Genomic DNA, 19,834 nt, shown 5'->3' with positions numbered 1-19,834 from the left:
TTCTTAGTCTAGGTTTATCGGTGGTTCATGTGGCGCTCCGTATACGTTATTGCCAATTGGCCGGCCATGTGTAGTCGTTCATAATAAGGGAACACACTAGAGCGTAAGGAATCTTTACGTTTAACAGACCAGGCGTTTTATTTATAAAGGAAATGCAATGCGACTACCTGCGCTGGCAATATTGTACACGGAAACACGCATTTTTTTTTAGTTTTGCGTGCTGCTGAGTGAGGTGTAAACAGAGCAATGAGTTCTCTACACTCTAAAAAGCTAGTAGCATTTCCATCGAAATGCAAGATAAAAATGCTCTCCATGTTTTGCTATGGTGGCAATGCAGCACCTGAAATAGCTGTCGATTGGGCGTGTTGGTAAACGTTTATGTAACGAGCTTCTTTTTAAATCTCTGTTTTAGGAGGATTTTTCCGTCATAAATCTAGCACTTCTACGAAGGCAAGACGCAAGGCTGAACCTGGCAATAAGGAATTGCGAAAGCCGATTTTCGGTATGCCCAACCATACCAAACCAGCAAATATTGAAGCTAGGAGCTTAAGGGAAATTATTTAGTGTTATAGATGAAGTAATTAAAAAAGTAAATTGCTGGGAGATGCAAGTGGAGAAAAATTGAGGAGCCACTGAACAGTGTTAAGTGTAGCACCAGCAAAGCTGTAAAACACCTCACAGGGTTAGACGAGGGAACCTGTACTTATTTTCATCATTTCGTATTGGTAGCGATGCTTGCTTTGTGATTCTTGAGATATACACTGATCGCCTTGGTTACTAGCTAAGACATATTCTCGACCAAAGGTAAATCTATGCACGAAAATTGTTGAGTTGCTGAGTGACATCGCTTAAAGTGACAGCACTTTAAATCAAACTCTTCTAGTACAAATTGAGAGAACCATGTCTTGTCTGGTTTTTATATGTCTGCATTGAAATGTCCAATGATGCCTACAGGAGTAGCGTCATCACGGCTAATATATGCAAGGTGCGTCGTTATGAACTTCTCAATATCATTCATTCTTTGGTGTGCCTCGAGATATACACACAGTGGATACCACAAATACGCGTTTCTTTTGTACGGCACAGCCATTCCCACGGTCGGTGGCACTGTCCTCTTGTGAATAAAAGGTGTACGAATGTACATACATCTTGTGCCTTCCTTATATGGCAATGCCTCCTGCTCGTAAGTCTATGTGCTGTTCTTAAAGAATTTCAGCATTCCCATCCCCTTGCAACAATGCATATTGATTGATTTATTTTGCGAATATGATTTAATGTTATTATTATTAGGGTGGACTTGCCTCAATCTGCTTCACCTCAGTTGCGGATCGGCCCACATTTTCCCCATGTACTCGATAGATGCATCGAGGGGTAGAGGTATACAGCTTAGCTTTAAAAACAACTTGCCTCTTGGAAGAGCTAAGCCCACCACCATTTATTTACAAGCGCCTTCTAGCCGCTGCCGTCGCACAATTGGTATTCAATCACGCGCATAATGCTCCCGCTGGTGGTTAAATGCTTTTCTTTTAGGTTCATTTCGCTTTCCTTATCATTACCCACACTTAACTAAATTAGCAAATTACTTCCTCTATGCGTTCACTGGCTTTATTATCTGTTGGCTTTTTATGGATATGAGACATGGTTGTAGCACATGGGATTCCGTAAGTGTAAGCACAGCCATTCTATTCATAAAAGCGAAATCAGTAATCTTACATCATAAGGCATCTCATAAGGTGTTTTTGAAAAGTCTGGGTACATTCTCTAAACTTCCATACCGCAATAAAAGATAAGAAAACCGGACACTTACCTGTTATCGGTTTCGGCAGCTGAAAACAGAAAAAAGGACTAAAATTAATCTTCAAGAAATCTTTGCGAATGGCCATATAGGACGAACATCTTCCCAGCCTATGTTGATATATATGCTTTCGTACTCTTGGATGGTGCACTTGAAGCAGAGTTGGATATTTACAGGAAAGGATATTTATTTCTGATTCAATTTGTTCAAAATTTAATACTGGCCTATAGGCTTTTGTAGCACTCCTTTCTTCAGTGACAATTTAGACAAACCACGATATGCAAATAAAGCGAAAGGCAGCAAGCAAGGAAAGCAGCACCACCTTACTCCAAAAGTCTTACACCTCGTACACCAACTCTGTCCGAGAACTATCAAGCGTTTCTTTCTCTCAAGACAATCAGCCGCGACACTGGTGTAGAAAATACAGCACGTACATGATATAATGGCACGCCAACAGATTTAAACCGCATCCTTGGGCAATAACAGGAATCTAAAAGTGGAAATATGTTATGGGAAGGAGTTTTCTGCTCAATACTTGAACTGTACAAATATGCTGAGATGATAAATGGCCCCTTTCCGGGTTATAGCTGTCCTACATGTACGTACCCGTACTCGGGGAGTTGCACCATTTCAAAGCGCGACTTGTTTCGATATACGTCACTACAGTCATTTATCATGGCTCCTTGCAACGGTGGTATTTGGAAGATGCTTAATCCGACATCCCGGTACCTACAAAAGGCACTAAATTGTCAAAAATAGAGAATTATGGCATCGCAACAACCTTGTCTGACATAAACTGAAAGTGCGATTTCGCCTTCTTCACCAGGTGATCGCAGATGAGCGCAAAAGACTACGTTGGTGTTAAGCCACATTGGGAGCAGCCGCTATTGAATACGCCGTGCGTTTATAAATTACCAGATGGACGCGGTGTTAAAGCGAGAATGTCACAGTTTTGACCGAAAGGCGAATCAGCGAATTACGATAACAGCATCTTCATTCCCTACGCGAAGTATCGATGGAGGTTTTATTGGCACATAAACTTGCAAACATTTGTTACCTAAATTATTGGATGTCACTCGCGCATGAGGGCGAGCATGAATGCATCCGACTCGATGACCACGGAACTCACTGTCAAAGCACAGGTCTGAGGGAAAGCGGCAGCAGGAGCGAGCGTATTGCCCTTTGTGCTGCGTCTCTCTGCAACGCGAAGTCACAAGCGAGAACGCAACGCACTAGAGACCATCAGCCTCAGACTCTGTTCAGACTCTGTAGCCATCGAAGGTAGCTTTCAAGAGGAAAATCGGCGTGCTTCGTCCCCACCCTCCTTTCTAGCGTGCATGATATTGAGCCATTAGTCGCCTTACCGTCGCACGCTTCACTCGCTCCGACAGCATAGTGAGCGCGGTCTTGATGTTTTTACATTTGTCTTTTGCGGCATGCCGCTCCAACGGTGACACCGATGCCGACAATAAAGCCAAAAATTCACTTGAAGAATCCATAAAACTGCCATCTCACTAAAAAGTTACTGATGAGTACGGTGCTAACGAAAGCGCTTGTTTATAGCATGGATGGATTAGGTGCCTGACCTAGCGAGTACTATCACCAAAGAAGGGCTTTTTGCAGCGTATTGACCACCTACTTCCGCGGTACTTCCGCGGTCGTAGCAAAAATGTCCCATAATCAACCCTCGGTATGACTTCGCGTCAATGATCCGAGAAGAATATAACACGTACCCCAACGTCCAATTAAAACGCACAGTGTCTGTGGGTCAGTTTCGGCAGCAAGACGAGTATAAGGAGAGCACTCCAGCGGCGAAGACTGGGTTTCGTGGGGTTCCGGTTCTGGAGCTCGCGATTCGTACACAGGTGTCACAAAGTGTTTGGCATACACAACCGCAGCATCTAGAACATGGTAGCTGATCTGGGCTATACCTGATCGGCGCACTAAGCTGGCTAAGTGGACCCATGTCGTTGTCCGCCTCTATTATCGAGAGTCGCCTGTTGGTGAGCGGATTAGGTCGCGAAGTTGAAGAAAATAAGTGACCAGATTATTTCATATATATAAAAGTTAAAATTGACAACTCTCCATGAATATAGAGCGCATTTCATGTCGGAGCTCTTCACGTTTCCGATATCACTACATGTCTGAGCACACACCAGTCGGCACATACACTCTACGGTACAAAAGATCCGAAATTCAAGATATTTCTCCATAGGCAACTAGGACAGGTAATTCGATTATTCTGCCCCAAAAGATGAGAATGATCGAACTATTCCCAAAATCGCATCCATAGCATCTTGTGGACAATTTCGCCAAACTCCGCCTCCGATGTTGCGCGATTGCCCCCACATATGACGCAACTATACGCGGGAAGTGTAAACTAAGTGTAAAGTGTAAGTGCAAGTGTAAACCGAAGTTGACCCTCAGCGGCAGTAAGCTCTTGGCAATGTGAGCAGCCTTGCCTTGGCGGTCATTATTGTTTCCAAAGAATGCGGTTCTTGCAGTCACCTGTAAGGATTATTTTTTGTTGACCCGACAATAGTCAGAACTTGGATCCGCGATCGCCTATGTTGTCGCTCGTCAAATAGTCGCACTTTGGTAGGCATCCAAGGAATTCCCAGTGCAGTTTTCAGACGTAACAGCCCCACCCAGACATGCTAGTACACGTTCTGACATGAGCATGACATGAGGAGGCTCTTGTTTTATTGCGCAGCACTCTGTCTTATTCTAGGCGCTTTGGCATACGTAGGTAGGCAGGTAGGTAGGTTGCTGTCTCCCGCCATTTTAATAAAAAAACTAATGTATGATCGTCAGGAATCTAACCACGGCCGTCGAGCAGTGCATCCCGGAAAGCTAATCTTACCGTCATGGGAACACGCATACATCTCTCGGTCCGAAGACAGCGACCTCTTTGAAACATTTGGCGCATGCTTCAAGTGCGAGTTTACCGTATTCTACGCGTATTCTCGTGAGAGTTCACGCTTATGGGCGCTGTTACACTTTCCTATATCAGGCCATCCCTGTAGGTTCCTCAGTACTTTCCTTGTAGAAGCTAACGCTATGCAGAAGCTGCGCTACGTTGTGTCAACTTCACGGTCAGCCAACGTTAACCATGGTTGGTGTTCTGTAACGATTTGCTTTGTAACCGGTTGGCAATCACGAACGGCATTAGCCGGCCATTTGTTGACATCCCTTGTGGGCGTTACTGCCAGTTTGTTGTCACACAAGTTGTAAAGCATCTGCAAAGCGAACCTTCCTCTGCTGGGGGTGTCACCGGGAAGAATTGGTTCGCTCGAGGGTCGCATGCGGTCTTCAGCATGATCTCGATGGCTGTTAAGGCAACCATAGCCACCATCAAGTCTTGCGCTGGCAGGCGTGGCGAGACAGAGACACCAATGGCAGCTCATTTCTTTCTGTTGCTGGTGACCTTTGGCGGAAGACGAAGACGCTACGAATGGAGCAACACATTTGAGAGGTGCGAGGGAGAATTCCGAAAGCATTTTAGTCTCTCCAAAGAGAGTGAAATGCATCGGAGGCGAGCTGGAGGAATATCACAGACCAGAAATGTTTAGTAGTATGGAAATTGCGACAAAATTGCTGTTCGCGCTGCCTTTTCCCCCTTTTTGCCATGAGGAGTTTTAAGCTATGTGGACGAAGAACGGATCGGGTTGTCGCAACCGTCAATCAGTCAAATCATTACAGCCGTCAAACGAGCCATCACAATTGAGGAAAACGAAGAAGTTTGGGTGAGATTCTCCTAAACGACGCAGAAGAAAGCAGCACCCAAGGAACGCTTCCTTGGCCGCGGCAAGACCTTAAGTTGTGGAATGTCCTGCGAAACTCTCACTGCAATCACCCTCCCTATAAAGCTACGGCCCAGCGAAGCATAGTTTTGAGTCGTGGCCAACGCCCAAACAAATAGAACCAAGTCATTTGCGTAAAGTATGGCACACAACTTAGCGACAAAAATGTAACAATGCAATATAACATTACACCAGCAGTGGCAGTCCGCAGCGCAAGCTCACAGGAATTATTGAAAATTAAACGTGCAAGCATGTTATATTAATAGCGAAGCTTTTCTTTTGAGAACATCGCAGGGATTTCACGACCAAGGAAGCTGCCTGCCGGTTCTGTCGCCGAATAGACCAATTAATCACAGCGGAGGGGGCGCGCGTCTCCACCACTGGATTCCTCTTAGGAACACCAGATGGCTCTGGTCACCGCTCATCTGAAGCAGCGGCGGCAGTGCCCGTGCGCGGGAAAGACAAAAGTAGCATATTTGCCCTAAATACGAAGCATCGATTGCGATTGCAAATTAGTGCACGGCTATATGAAGAAAAGATAGCGGTTTGATTGAACGTGTAAACTTGTAAGCACTAGGAATACAAATAAATTAAAAAGCATGGTGTCCCACACGCACACACAAAGATGAACACATCTCACTGGATGAAGGCGGAAACACGCTGTCAAAACGTTGGACTGAGGAAGCGCGGCAGCAGCATCGAGCGAATTGACCTTCGTGCTGCGTCTAGCACCAATGCGAACTAAGCCACGAGAACACAGCGTGCGGTGGACGCTGTCCCCGTCGCAGACGGCTTTCAATGTATAGTGGCCTGGAAGGTCGCAAGCGGCTCCTGGCGCTACCAGGAGAAAAGTGCCCCCCCTTCCTCTCTGCACTAGCCCAGATCGCGATGGAAGAGGTGCGCTTTCTCCCCTTTTGCCTCTATTGCGTGCGCGAGCTTGAGCTGTGATTGCCGGTTCACCCTCTCGGGCTTTCACTCACACATATAGCACTCGGCGTGTGGCGACGATTGTATCGTACTGGAACGTTATGCGGTACCTCATGGTGGTAGGTGAATTGGTAAGAGCATCGCACGCGTATGAATGTGCCCCGCTGCCTCGGGCGACTGGTCTACCAGTTATGTTACCCAGAACCTTTGCAACATGACTGTGTGGGAGTGCTGTTATATAGAAAAGAAATGAGTGAAATTCAAAGCAGGGAAAGTTCCACTGCAGAACTTTGCAATACACAGATGGTTCCATAAAAAAAGTATTTGGTACGCACCTACAAATTATTGCTCAGAAGGTACATTTCTCTGTTTCTCCATCTGTAAAATTTTTAGTTAGCAGACCCGCAAGGAGCGGGACGTCGAAGTTGGTGCGGCAGCCATAACCTTGCGAGCAGTCACAAGCAGCCCCATGAAAACAAGAAAGCGCTTTCCAATAACAAACTTCCTGCCATGCTTGCCTTGCAAGAAACTTTCGACGGGGCCCAGCTCCCGGGCTATGTGACGTGCGGTCCCCCCTACGAATGAATCGGGAGAGCCGTCATGGTATGCACCCTGGTTAACCGCGGGAGGGCTTTCATCGAACACGAACTCGTGTTCCACGAAGAGTCGGACATAAACCACTCCCTGATCGACATCGTGCCGAGTAGTGGAAGTAGGAAGACCGGCCTCTTTGTGTTCAGCGTATATCGCTCCTCCTCGCAAAGGTACCGCACTCACACTTTCGACGCCCTTTTTCTGCGAAGCGATGGCCAAGGCCGCCCCCAGTCCCTTGCTGATAAGTGGAGACTTCTACGTCCCGCACACGCGATGCGGATACGGAGCCGACTCGCCGATAGAGAAGAGGCTAGTCAGACTGATGCATGAGCTCGGCCTGACTGTACTCAACGAACCGACGTCGCACACCAGGATCGGACACGGAGTGTGCCGCAACACATCCCCCAACCCTCTCCGTCTAGTCAGGCACGGGCATGGTCACTTGGTCGAACTCCTTCGAGGACATGGGGACTGACCACAAGATGTTGCGCGTGACCGTGGGAGAGGATGAAGGCGAGGAGGACGTCTGCCGAAAGACCAAATCGTAGACTAGGACACATTCCGGAGAACGAGACAAGGAAGGAGCGATCCAATGCATCAGAGAATGGTGCAGTGAATTGCTTGCGGACGTACAGAAAGCCACCGATAAATGGAATGGACGGACTGGTGACAAGAACCCCCTGAAATAGAGGCAGACAGATCCCGCGGAGCCGGGGACGACGGCTCTAACCAATCGTCCAGAGTGGACAGTCGGCTGGTACATCTCGTTGCGGCCAAGTAATCCATGCAGCAGAGAGCGAGTAGGCAATAACTCTATAGGAAGTTACGCAAGAAGATCACCGAAATCAGCCGGGAGATCGAGGCGCATTGCGCCCACCTGTGCGAGCTAGAATGGCAGGAGCTATGCGACATGATGAAGGGAACATGAGCACTGGATGCACCTGGGACTTTTTCAGGAACCTACTCAACCCGGCAAGCGCTAGAACGGCGACCCTTACAGAGACTAATGCTGCGACACAAGTACAAGGATGACCCTAAGGCCAACGCGGAAGAGATCGTGCAGACGCGCCTCACTCGTCCGGAAGGGCATAGTCACCCAGAGTACCGCGGGCTCCAAATGAGGAGCTGGACGTGGACTTCCACGTACAGGAAATTAGAACGATCCTCCAGCTACTGAAGACCAACTCGGCGCCCGGTACTGACAGGATCACCAACTATATGCTAGGGAACCTGAACGTCGACGTCTTCGAGAAGCTCTGCGAGTACATCAACGCATGCTGGAAGGAGGGCCAAATTCCGCAAGAGTATTAGGCCGTGGACGGTATACTGATACCAAAGCCGGGCAAACCGCTGGAGCTGCTAAACATGAGGCCGATTTCCCTGACGTCCTGCGTCGGGAAAGTAATGGAGCATGCCTGCCTTAACAGGGTGACGATGGTGCTCGAGAAGCAGGACGCTTTGGGCACCCGCATCATCGGATTCCGGAAGGGACTTTCGACGCAGGACTCCATGCTGCAGATCAAGGAACAGGTCGGGAACCCTCCGACCACGCACGTGCACGCCCTGCTCGGGCTGACCTCAAGAGCGGCTTCGACAATGTGAAGCACGTCGCCATACTGGACAAGATCAGCCGACTCGGCCTCGCGGCGAGGTTCCACCGATATGTCAGCAACTTCCTGAATGGGCGCAAGGCGACGGTCAAGATCAACAAGGCCCCGCCACGAACGGACCGAATGGGGGTTGCCGGAACGCCGCAGGGCTCCACACTCTCTACCATGTTTTCCAACCTCGTCATGATGGGGCTGCAGGAGCGTCTTGACGCGATAGAGGGTATCAATCATACGATATACGCAGATGACGTGACGGTGTGGACCACGGAGAGCACGAGTGTCGGCGAAACGCAATACCGACTGCAGCGGGCTGTTTGGGAGGTGGAGCAGCACCTCGAAGACACAGGACTCGTCTGCTCACCCAATAGGTCGGAAATTCTGTTTTAGAGGCCGCGCAATAAAGGAACCCTTCCGCAGGGCGTGCTCGACGCCCGTCGTTTGGGCGTCCGCGTCAAGACGAGGGAGGGGACCCGAATACCAACGGCGTCCAAGTTGCGATTGCTCGGCCTGTGGCTTGCAGAGAACGGCGCCAACCGCGAGCTGGTTGCCCGACTGCAGAAGAAAGTGGCCGGTGCCACACACCTCGTGTGGCGGATCGCGAACAAGAGGGAAGGAAAGAAGGGACACAGCGTTACGAGGCTAATACAAGGGTATGCGCTGAGCCAAATAGCGTACGTCTCCGCGTGCGCCGACTGGAACAGGAGCGAGACCGACAAGCTGAACGTGGTGAAGCGCAGAGCGTTCAACACCGCCCTGAGAATACCCCAGTGCGCGCCAACCCACAGGGTCCTCGAGTAGGCGTACAAGACATGCTCGAGGAGATCGCCGAGGCGCAGAGGATCGCGCAGCTGGAGAGGCAGTCGAGCACCGAAACGGGAAGAATCATAGAAATGCTCCGGATTCGATATCACGAGACATGTGGACTGAAGGAATCATTGCTACCGGAAGTCAGGAAGTCAGGGACGCCATACAGACGGAAAACATGCCGAAGAATATACACCGGTGCATGACGTGCAATGACGTATGCGCAGGGCGGCAGCAATCCTCGAGAAGCATGGAAGACGAGAAGGCATCCTTTGGTCGATGCCGCCAGGTACCCGAGGCCAGTCGGTGACTCTGATGGCGACGGGAGACGTCGACCACCATGGCTGCTACAACGGAATGTGCGAGACGAACAGCAGTTACCAACACCCCCATCCCTACTACTAATACTACGACAAAAACCTCAGCAGCAACAGTGGCAACATCGACACGGCCGGCGGACGGCGGCGGCGCCCGCATTCTTCATGGCGATCGTAGATACAAAGGGAAGGATCCGAGTGACGGCGTCAGCGAGGCTGCCGTTGGCAGAAGCAGCTGAGGCGGTGGCCATAGCCCTCTAGGTACTCCACGGGTAGCGGAGGATAGCCTGATCATCAGCGACTCCAAATAAGTGATTCGCAGCTAAACCAAAGGATGGGTGTCCGCGGATGTGGCGCGCATGCTCAATGCTGAGCCGGCGACTTCAGGACCGGCACAACTACAAAAAAATCCCTCGAGTGGTTCCCCGCGAACGTCGGGGAGCTTGGCAGTAACAACAACAACAGAAGCCGCAGCAACAATGACAATAACAATGCTAACGGCCGAAGACGCGCTGACGCCCCTCTCACCCACAACTAGCGCGTCCACCTCGTCGCGAGGCAGCTTACCCGCCGCGACCCGGTCACCCAGACGGCAGCCGCTGCCGTTGTTGTGTGGGACCACAGCGGAAGAGTGCCGGCTACGGTGGTGGCCACCCCGTCCGCGCCGCTGCTGTCGTTACCAACTCAAACCAAGTCGCGGCGGTCGGAGCTGGGGTCACGGAGACGCCGACTGCATTGTCGAGGAGTTTCCAGCAACGTACCTAGAGGTGCTTGGTCATTATAGGAAAGACCGAAGCAAATATCCACAACCTCACGGGTGGCTGGACAGGTCCCAGGTGGTCGACCTGAAACGGTTGCAGATGGGCACTTTCACCAACCCCTACGACCTGCACCGCCTGTGGCCCGCGCTGCACGCGTCAACCGGTTGACCGTGGTGCGAGTCCGAACGGGCCGTGATGGCCCATGTGCTTTGGGAATGCCAACGCCATGAGGAAGAACGACCACGAGGAAGGGGGAAGACAATAGCAGGACCCTCTGAAGTGGGGCGCCTCGCTGAGAGATGGCAAGCCGCTCTCCTCAGTGAGGCACCTGAAGACCAGGACTGCGTGGTCTAGCGGGTCATTGCCGTTTCCGAGGATCTCGCAAGAATATCCTCGGGCGATAGACCCTTGGCAGCCTAGCCCCGGGCGCAAACATCAATAACCGTTTGACAAATAAAGTTTATTCCTAACCTATACTAGCCGTGCGCCCAGCTCTTCTGATGCGCGTGACTGACCGACACTTCTTAATTGTATACAATATGTTCGAGATGCGCCTCGGTAAGCAACGGTTCTTCTTCGTTACACATGCTACACATGTACTTACACGTACATGTATTTACACGTTACACATGTATTTCGAAAGAGCGGAGCCATTTTGCCTACGAATGAGCATGATCTGGCATTGCCTTGCTCTCCAACTTAAAAAGTGGTTGTCAAAAGTGAGATCTCCTTTTACTCTTGACGCAGCGATGCCACTAGAAAAGGTTCTTTTGAGGAATGTATGGTGAGCCTTTTCCAGAAGCTACTTAGTGATACTGGTCCTTTGGTACCCCACGTAAATGGCCACTCTCAAAGCTCGCTGATGAGACACGCTTCTGTAGCAAAACGCATGGCAAAATTATGGCGTAGAAACTCAATGTTGCCTTTGTTTTACCTAGAATATGCAGAAAAATTTGCGCAAATTGATATGCTGAGAAAGTTGACGTTGGAATTGAGAAGAAATAAAATGTTTACACTTTCTATTAGCAAAGCACACAGTCAATAATTTAATGACCGGGGTGTATGAGTTAGCTTCACCCGCTCGGATCTGTGACAATTGGAGAAATGAATGGTGATAGGATTCTTAGTGCTATTGTCGAAGCTAGGCGGACCAATTTCCTGCTGTTATGAAAGTTATCACGCGACAAGCGTGCCTAAGAATCTAGTTGAATGAAAATCAAATGAACTTGCGTTCGAAAGTACCCAAATACAGACAGTGTGGTCTCTGGCGACTCCTACCAAATGCTTTCTGGAAGGCCTCGTTGAACGCGTGAATTTCGGCCCTCGCAGTTAATTAATTCTTGTCATGGAAGTTCAACAAGGCGTATTCTTGGACTAGTTGGTACGGTTTTCTTATAAGGGCAAAGCGTTTAGCGCAATTCAAGAAGACAGGGACGTGACAGAGACACAGGACAACGCTATCCTGTACGCTGTCCTGTGCCTCTGTCACGTCCCTATTTTCTGAATTGCGCAAACGGCCTTGCCATTATGAATCCTCGTAGAACGCATTCTCTTTTAGGAACACTTTTCACACCCTACTGAGGAGCATCTCGCATAAATAGGCCAGCACGTACCTGAAGACAAGGACATTGAACCAGAAGTTTTCGTGATCTGAGACTGGAAAGCAGACTCCTCTAGAAAAAAATGAAAATAAACTTGAGTGACAGAACACTACCAAAATTTTTAGTCACCAAAAAGTTGGCACGAAGTAGTTTGCCATAAAAGAAAAGTTCGTCACGATGCTTTACCATCAAAAAGTATTAATTAAGCCCATCACAAAGGAATAGCTTACCCATTATCAGGCTGCACTAGAGTATCCTTGGCACACAGTGGATGCTGGAACCTTGTGAGGCGGTCAAAACGGCTGCTACTGGATGACCGTAGGGTCCCCGGTGCTCGAAGCCAGCACGAGCTGAAAATAAACTTTAACTAGAGTCTCTACAATGTCACTACTACGCTTGACTGCCAGTGCATTCTCAGAGCAAGATTCCAATTGACGTGTCCAATAACATTTCTAAATTTTATGTAGTATAAACGCACACAACGCAAATATGAAGCTAACGCAAACTAGTAGAATACGAACGTGTAGCATTGCGCGTAAAAACATAGAGAAAAGAAGGAACACTGCTACATACACAAAGCGTAAACTGTCAACAGGCCAACAGAGTATTGCCGAGAGGAACGTGGCAATATCTATACATTCCCACAGGCAACGCTGCGCACGACGACATGGGCAGAACCACAACGAAACAACGTCAGCAGGCACTGTGCCGTAGCATTCAGATAAACTATTTCTTATCTAGTATGGCAACATGAGCCATGTTAACCAATTTTTATTATAACCTTGTTAAGCAGTGGACCTCAATAATGAGGCGTGTCCCTTCAATATTAAACTTCACAATAACCATGCACTTCACAAACTTCCGTCAGTAGCTGCAGTGATCACAATGAAGTGCCGGCCACCTTCTCATATTTTTATTGACGTTGTTAGCCTGCTCGCGAAGCCGGTCGTTGTTGCAACAGCCCATTTGTCCGACATAAAAAGGTTACACGTTAGAGCTTCAGCTTTCATGTAAGCCTTTTTGAAGCCTTCATTATATTTTGCAAATTTAATTTTGGTGTTTCCTGACACACGTTTTTTTTTTCACTTTAGCTCAGGGTTAGCCATTCTGGAAATTTCTCCAAGATTTTTCAGTGCGCAAAACGCGGCCCTAATGTTGCAAGAGTATACTTCCAGAAGGATGCAAAATGACTAACTCTGAGAAAAAGAAAAGCAAGCATATGTCATGAAACACCAAACCAAATTTCTCAAATGTAATGAAGGCTTAGCATGTCAGATACCTCTAAGCTGTAACCGCTTTTATGTGGAAGAAAGGGGCCGTTCAAGGAGGGGTGCAACCATATAACGATTCGGAAAGCCAACCATTTCCAGGCGCTCGCATAGTTGAACATAATTATGCTTTCCTTTGAGAAAGCTTCATTCCGACTGTTCAGGTGATGTCAAGCAAGGGTTCGAGCCTTCATATGAATGCAGTTTCTGCTGCCTCAATTTCTGCACCGTTTCTTATTGCCGCCTGCCTTTTGGGCATATTTTACGGTGGTGCCACGACACACCCAAAAGCGAATAGATGATTCCGCACCATAGGACGAGCATTGCGGGATAATTCAGGCTATGGAAACGCAAAAGCGAGACAAAAGACCGTCTCATATGTGAGCTGTGGGATAGTGGCACCAGGTATATACAAGCCCCGCTTAAATCAAGATGTCGGGCCCCCTTAACGTTGCAGCTACTGAACTGTCTTATTGCAGTTAGCATTGTTTTCTACTTCGAGTGGTTTATTGCAGTCTATCTGTACATCTATCTATCTAGCATCTTACGCTAACACAGTGGTTCAAGTTGTCTGCGTGCTTTGACCACAAGTTGTATGTTGTTGGCCGCGATGCCGTCATTCTCGTTACATCACCGTCATTCGAACTTCATGGTCTGATTCTCGTCAAGCAGTCATCATCACACCTTCTACGTCGGGCCAGTAGCTCAAGTTGTGAGATTCGCTGGGCGAATAGGCGTGGGATCCTAGTTGTCTCGTCATCATTGCAATTTTATTGTAGTCATTCAAGCTTTGTTATCTGACACTGACCATGCCACCGTCATGTTCGACATACAGTGGTCATAGATTCGTACTCTCGTTGGAATGCCATCATGGTCCTTCTACAACAGTCTTTCGAACGTTGTCATCACTCTCCCTATGCCATCGCCATCATGCCATTATCGTTATGAAGTCATCATCACGCTCCTTTTTTTCCAGGTTCATCACATCTGTAACGTCATCTCATGGCCATTATGTTGTTGTCATTGGGCCTTCTTGTCATAACGCGTCCAGCAGCGCAGATGCTGTGATTTCTACCTGTGCGGCAATATTTTCTATGATAAGGTCATCTGAACCTCTATACTCTGCGGATGGCGCTCCCTGTCGATGCCAAAAAACGGGAACATAAAAGCGCTCGCACCGACAGCTACAAGCTGAACATCCCAGCGCTCTTTATGGGGTAGTGTCGCGTTTCAGGTGTAATCAATCACAAAGACCAATGTGGTCATACAATAGTGCCGAATTATCGGGCAGTGCCTAAAGCCTAAAGTGAAATGTTGCTTGCTGATAAAAACCGGCTTCATTATTTAAGTGTTGTTTTAGTTTCACAGGGAAAAATATCACAATTTTGGTCATTAGGTGACAGAATCATAAAGTTTAACACTGAAAAACATGTTACCTAAGGACCCAGGTAAAGTAAAATTGTTTTATGCCTGCGAGTAACAGAAGGTGCTGGTCCTATGTGGATGACACATTTCTCTTTAATGAAATTTCTGCCAGTTTGCACAAGTTCTCAGAACTGCTTCAACATAGGCTGAACATATTGCTCTTTATATTAGTGTAGGGCAAATAGGACATAGAATGTTTTCCAGAATTCTCACATAATTAGAAAATACGTAGTGTTCTTCACACAAAATATCCACATGAATATAAAGGGATACCATTAAAGAAATACTGCATCCTTCCACACCTCCTCTAAGACATCCTATTAGGAGCACATATGCCCCACAACCCATATAGAATGTAAAACAAAACGGCCTCCCACGTATAACAAGCACGTTCGCATGTATCACATGGGGCGTTTCCCACATAATAAAATACAAATGTGCTATAATATATGTGATGTATATATCCTGTATGATTAGGTATACTGGTCTTCATGATAGTGGCAACTGTCAGAAGACAGCGTATGAGACAGGACTGGGACAGGCCGTCGTCCCGTAGTGTACCTAAATACGCTCATGATCACACTGATGAGGAGTTTTTATACAAGATGCCAATTTGTCATGCATGGTGTCCCAGTGAACTTTAGTGAAGGTTTAAGAACGTCTGAACTACACAAAGAGGACGCAGTCAAAATTGTGTTGTTCGTGTGGAGCAAGGTACATTTTTTATTACGCGCACTTGCCTAATTAGGTAGCAACTTTGAGCTATGCATCGTAGGTGATAAATTCACTGCAAGACTGCAAATTTGAAAGCTTTATGATACTCAAGAAAACAGCATATTCCGCAACCTAAAATTCCGTACTTGTCACGCAATTGTCATTGTGCGTCGCACAATATAGTTCTCGAATCGAGCTAGCTTATTGGCTATGGCGACGTGCTGCTAAGCTCAAGGTCGCAGGTTTCCTCGCAACAGCCATCTGTGACGGCGTTTCGAGGGGAGCAGGATCTAAAAAAAACACTCCTGTACTCCGATAGAGGGGCACGTTCAAAAAACCGAGAAGGTAAAAAATATACCGGAGTCTTTCACGGCATGCCTGATATTCAGGATCGTGATTTCGGCACGTAAAACCAGAGAAATTAGTTTTAAGCATCATACATCGACTTAGTGCTCGTGAGATCGCTGAGTTGACGTTCTTGGGGTTTGATTTCGTAAGCGTTGGTTAGGTGTTTGCATTTCCGCATAGCATCTGACCGACATAGCGAAGGCTAACTCGCAAACGCGTCCCATGTATTCTTCCTGCTTAACTTTTTATAACGCAACGTGTGACACGCCTACGAATTTCGGAGCAGCAAATGGTCATGTTCCGCAAGTATATGTTGTAATTAACTGAGGCACGGTATTGCATTTGATGCACCAGCTATACTATACACGCTTAAACTATTATTTATACTTTAGCACGAATACGATGATATATTCCTGCAGCAGATGGCAAAATAATTTGCATTATCTGCGGCTTGAGCTGCCATGTTTTGTCTCACAACGACGATGCCTGAAACTAGGTTACAATAACAGCTCTTGTGCACAGTCACTTGGCGTTCATGTTTCACCTTTAATTAGTGTTCGCTTCTTCGGATTGAAAGAAAGACGTTGTGCTTGAGCATCTTGGTCCCACGCAAGGCGACGACGCCATGACCACTATATGATGGCGTTAGAATAAAATGACGGCGTGAAGACTAGCGCACGCAATCGGAGGCACTACTCATCGCACCACTTCATGTCAAGCAATTATTGTGCGATGACCTTGCTTTAACGTGCACAGTTTTACGTAGACCTCCATGACAAATAGTGCCAGATAAAGCGCCAAATATTGAAGATCGCGAGCTGTGGAACTCAGCTTAGGCGAACCATTTATTGGTATCGGTGAAGAACGCTGCTAGTAATTACATACCATGAGCGAATACAGAGCAAACGGCGAAGGTGGACAGAGTCACACGGTGAAAGACCTAGCTCATAAGTCTTATGCTCGAGCCTGCTGGGACCACGCATGGCGACAGCAGGAAGACATAGCCGTTACAACGCTAAAATTAAATCGATTGGACGACCACGACAACGTTACAGCAGTAGAATGGAGACGTTACAAAGACGATGACATGACGGCAGTTGCGTGATGAAGCGGGAATTACCATTATGGAAGGAAGACAACCGCATTACGAACACAACATCACCACGAATAACTAACGATGCCTGATGACAAGAACGCAATAACGATAATTGAATGATAAAGGCGGGCTCAAGTCAATGGCAGGACAACTATAGAAAGGAATTGGCAAATGATGGCCATGGAAAGACGACGACGGCTTAAATACAACTGGAGGGCAATGATTACGACAGAATGACGGGATGGTATGACGACAACCAGATGGCTTAACTGAAATTACTAATATGGAAGGAAGACAACGGCATAATGAAGACAATATTTCCACGAGTGTGAGCCGATGAGCAGTGACACCAACGCAACAACAACAAAATGGAATGATAAAGGCGGTATGACGTCAATAGCATGACGACTACAGAAAGACAATTCGAAATAATCGCGACGGAATCACGATGATGGCAAGACAACAATGAGAGTGCAATTGTATGGCGACGACGGTAAGAGGACAACCGGATGACGAAACTTGAATGACGGCGATGGAACACTGGCCTCGGCGTCACGATGGGAAGAACACGAGTTCACGCCGAGGAATGTACGACGATGACGCAATGACAAGGATGGCCTGACACCGGCTGCACGATCATGGTGGTTTGAACCAAGGATTGTTCAAACTCCTGGATTTGCTTCGAGTTCTTGATGGTACCACTTCACCCTGCCATCTGCTAGTCACCTGAGTAGCTTAGATCGTACAGCTGCTTCCGCGGATAGGCGGTCTTCTCGGGTTTGAATCCCGGACCAGGAAAAATTTTCCTTCAAAAGCGGGGCTTTTCTTTCGGGGAAGCCGTATAGGTTTCTTTTGTGACAATTGCTACAATTGGTGGATGTCTCATTTGCCTTTTAATTAATGTAAAGGATGGTTATGAGGAAGCTTTAGCTCGGGGGTTGTGATATAGATATATGGAGACAGAGAAATCATTTTTATTTGGCAACCATTGCACCGGCTTTGATGACGGTTGTCGCATATAAATAAAATCTTAAAACTTCGTGAGGCTTGGAAGGAAATGTTGATTTAGACGGGCAAGCGTTTTACAAAACTGTTGAAATTTCAAACTTTCCGGAGAAGCAAGTCTGTCACTAAAGAATGAAAAATGATATCTCAATCTTGAGAACAGCATTTAATAGTACATCAAAAAGCAAGAAAATGTATGTAGTATACATGGCTCTCAAATAAACACTAAGGTAGGAGTACGAGTTTCGCAAAACCATTGTAAACGCTGTGTGAGATATACGTTATAAATTGACGTATCAAGCTTTCCTGGCCCATGTGGTCTAATGGATGCAGCTGATAGCACTACGATATGTGATTTCGGTGCAGATGTTAGGGATTTGTTAACTTTGTGCTTCTTTTTTCATACCTGACCGATTATTGGCAATTTCTGTAAAAATGTACAGCCTAAATAAAGCTTCTGCTTGCCACAGTTACTACGAATTATATTTCTATCTAAACTGCATCCAGGCTTATACGATTTCGTCTAAAAGATATCCTACAAAAGCAATTCTGTGTTTTCAATGTATTCGAATCGGCGGCATTGAACTTGGCTTCGGCCGAACGCTTCCTCTTAACTTTGCGCGATAACGTTGGTATGATTATGATGTAATGACGTCAACAGAATGAAAATGATCGCGTGACGACTGTGTTATGAGGACGGCGAAATAAGTGCGCGAGTATGGTATGAGAATAAAGACCTCATAACACTGACGATGGCATGAAACCAAGGATTGATCCAATGAAATGAAAGTGATGAAATGACAATGACGACAAGTGGACGTTGTAGCTTACGCCCACGCTTTCATAAATCACCTGCAACCCTTGACCGTCTCGGTTTGCCCTAGACTTAAATACTTATTCATATGATGTAGCAAATATTTGCTAAATTGAGATGACAGTTTGCAATAGGCCCGATACGGGAGAATAGTCCAAGAAAGCAGCTTCTATATATAACCACAAATATACCCGTTGAAATACCCACCGACCGAGCTGCACTCAAGGGCCAGCAAATCCATGGGAAAAAGGGCAAAGATAGCTTAGTTTTTAATAAAGTAGTCAGACAGATCTCCTATGCAGGGGCAAGCCGCCTTTTCTTGACCTTCCTCCCGATGGAGCCGCAACTGTTCTCTTAGCCGTTAGGCTTCTGTGCCCGTTGGTTCGGCGCCATAAACAAAAGCCGCTGTAGATGCTCCAAGAAAAATTTTACCTGGTGTATATGTCGGAACAAGAGCGTGAACCGCAGGAGAAGGACTCGGTACGGCAGGGTTCAAAGTCCGCCGGGAAGTGGTCGTCAGCCCCGATGAAGCGCAAAATGGCGACGAGCAAAGAGATGAGCGCGCTCAGGAGAAGCGGTACATAATATGATGACGATGATATTCTTAGCAAATGTGGCGCATACCCACTCTGGGGGACGGGCCAAGAAACAGACGTCAGAAAGACAGCTAATAGGAAAGAACCCTAAATTAGATGCGTGAAAGCTTTAAAACATGGGAGCAAGGAAGCCTCGGAAAAGCCAGACTGATATGAGCAGAATGAGAGGGAGAGAAAAGCATGAAGCGATTATTTCAAAATTATGGTAGGAGACTTATCGGTAAAATATTTGCCATATATGTAAAGAGAGGGAAGCTTTCAATGAGAATTGCGTATATAAAAGGAAGAGAAGTGAAACTACACAACTTCTTATCTGCATTTGGTTCATTTGCCCGAGATAATAAATCGAAGACGGA

General features: G+C 47.2%; 1 protein-coding gene across 2 annotated transcripts in view; it reads right to left on the bottom strand.

Annotated features, from left to right (window-relative positions):
* The window catches only part of LOC139050395 (uncharacterized), a 129,443-nt gene extending 109,949 nt beyond the window's left edge, over positions 1-19,494 (bottom strand). The window contains exons 1-4 of one of the 2 annotated variants that reach the window (XM_070526695.1): positions 19,315-19,494; positions 12,443-12,562; positions 12,225-12,284; positions 1,808-1,826 (exon numbers count right to left, since the gene is read on the bottom strand). In XM_070526695.1, coding sequence (XP_070382796.1) covers positions 1,808-1,826; positions 12,225-12,284; positions 12,443-12,446 — 83 coding nt within the window. In that variant the 5' untranslated portion in view covers positions 12,447-12,562; positions 19,315-19,494. The remainder of the gene's footprint in view (positions 1-1,807; positions 1,827-12,224; positions 12,285-12,442; positions 12,563-19,314) is intronic. The other variant, XM_070526693.1, reaches the window with a different exon arrangement.
* Between the last annotated feature and the right edge of the window lie 340 nt (positions 19,495-19,834).

The sequence above is a fragment of the Dermacentor albipictus genome, chromosome 10 (genome assembly GCF_038994185.2).
Source record: "Dermacentor albipictus isolate Rhodes 1998 colony chromosome 10, USDA_Dalb.pri_finalv2, whole genome shotgun sequence".
Lineage (NCBI taxonomy): Eukaryota > Metazoa > Arthropoda > Arachnida > Ixodida > Ixodidae > Dermacentor > Dermacentor albipictus.
The sequence above is the reverse complement of the archived record's forward strand: the minus strand, read 5'-3'. Positions and strand labels throughout refer to the sequence as shown.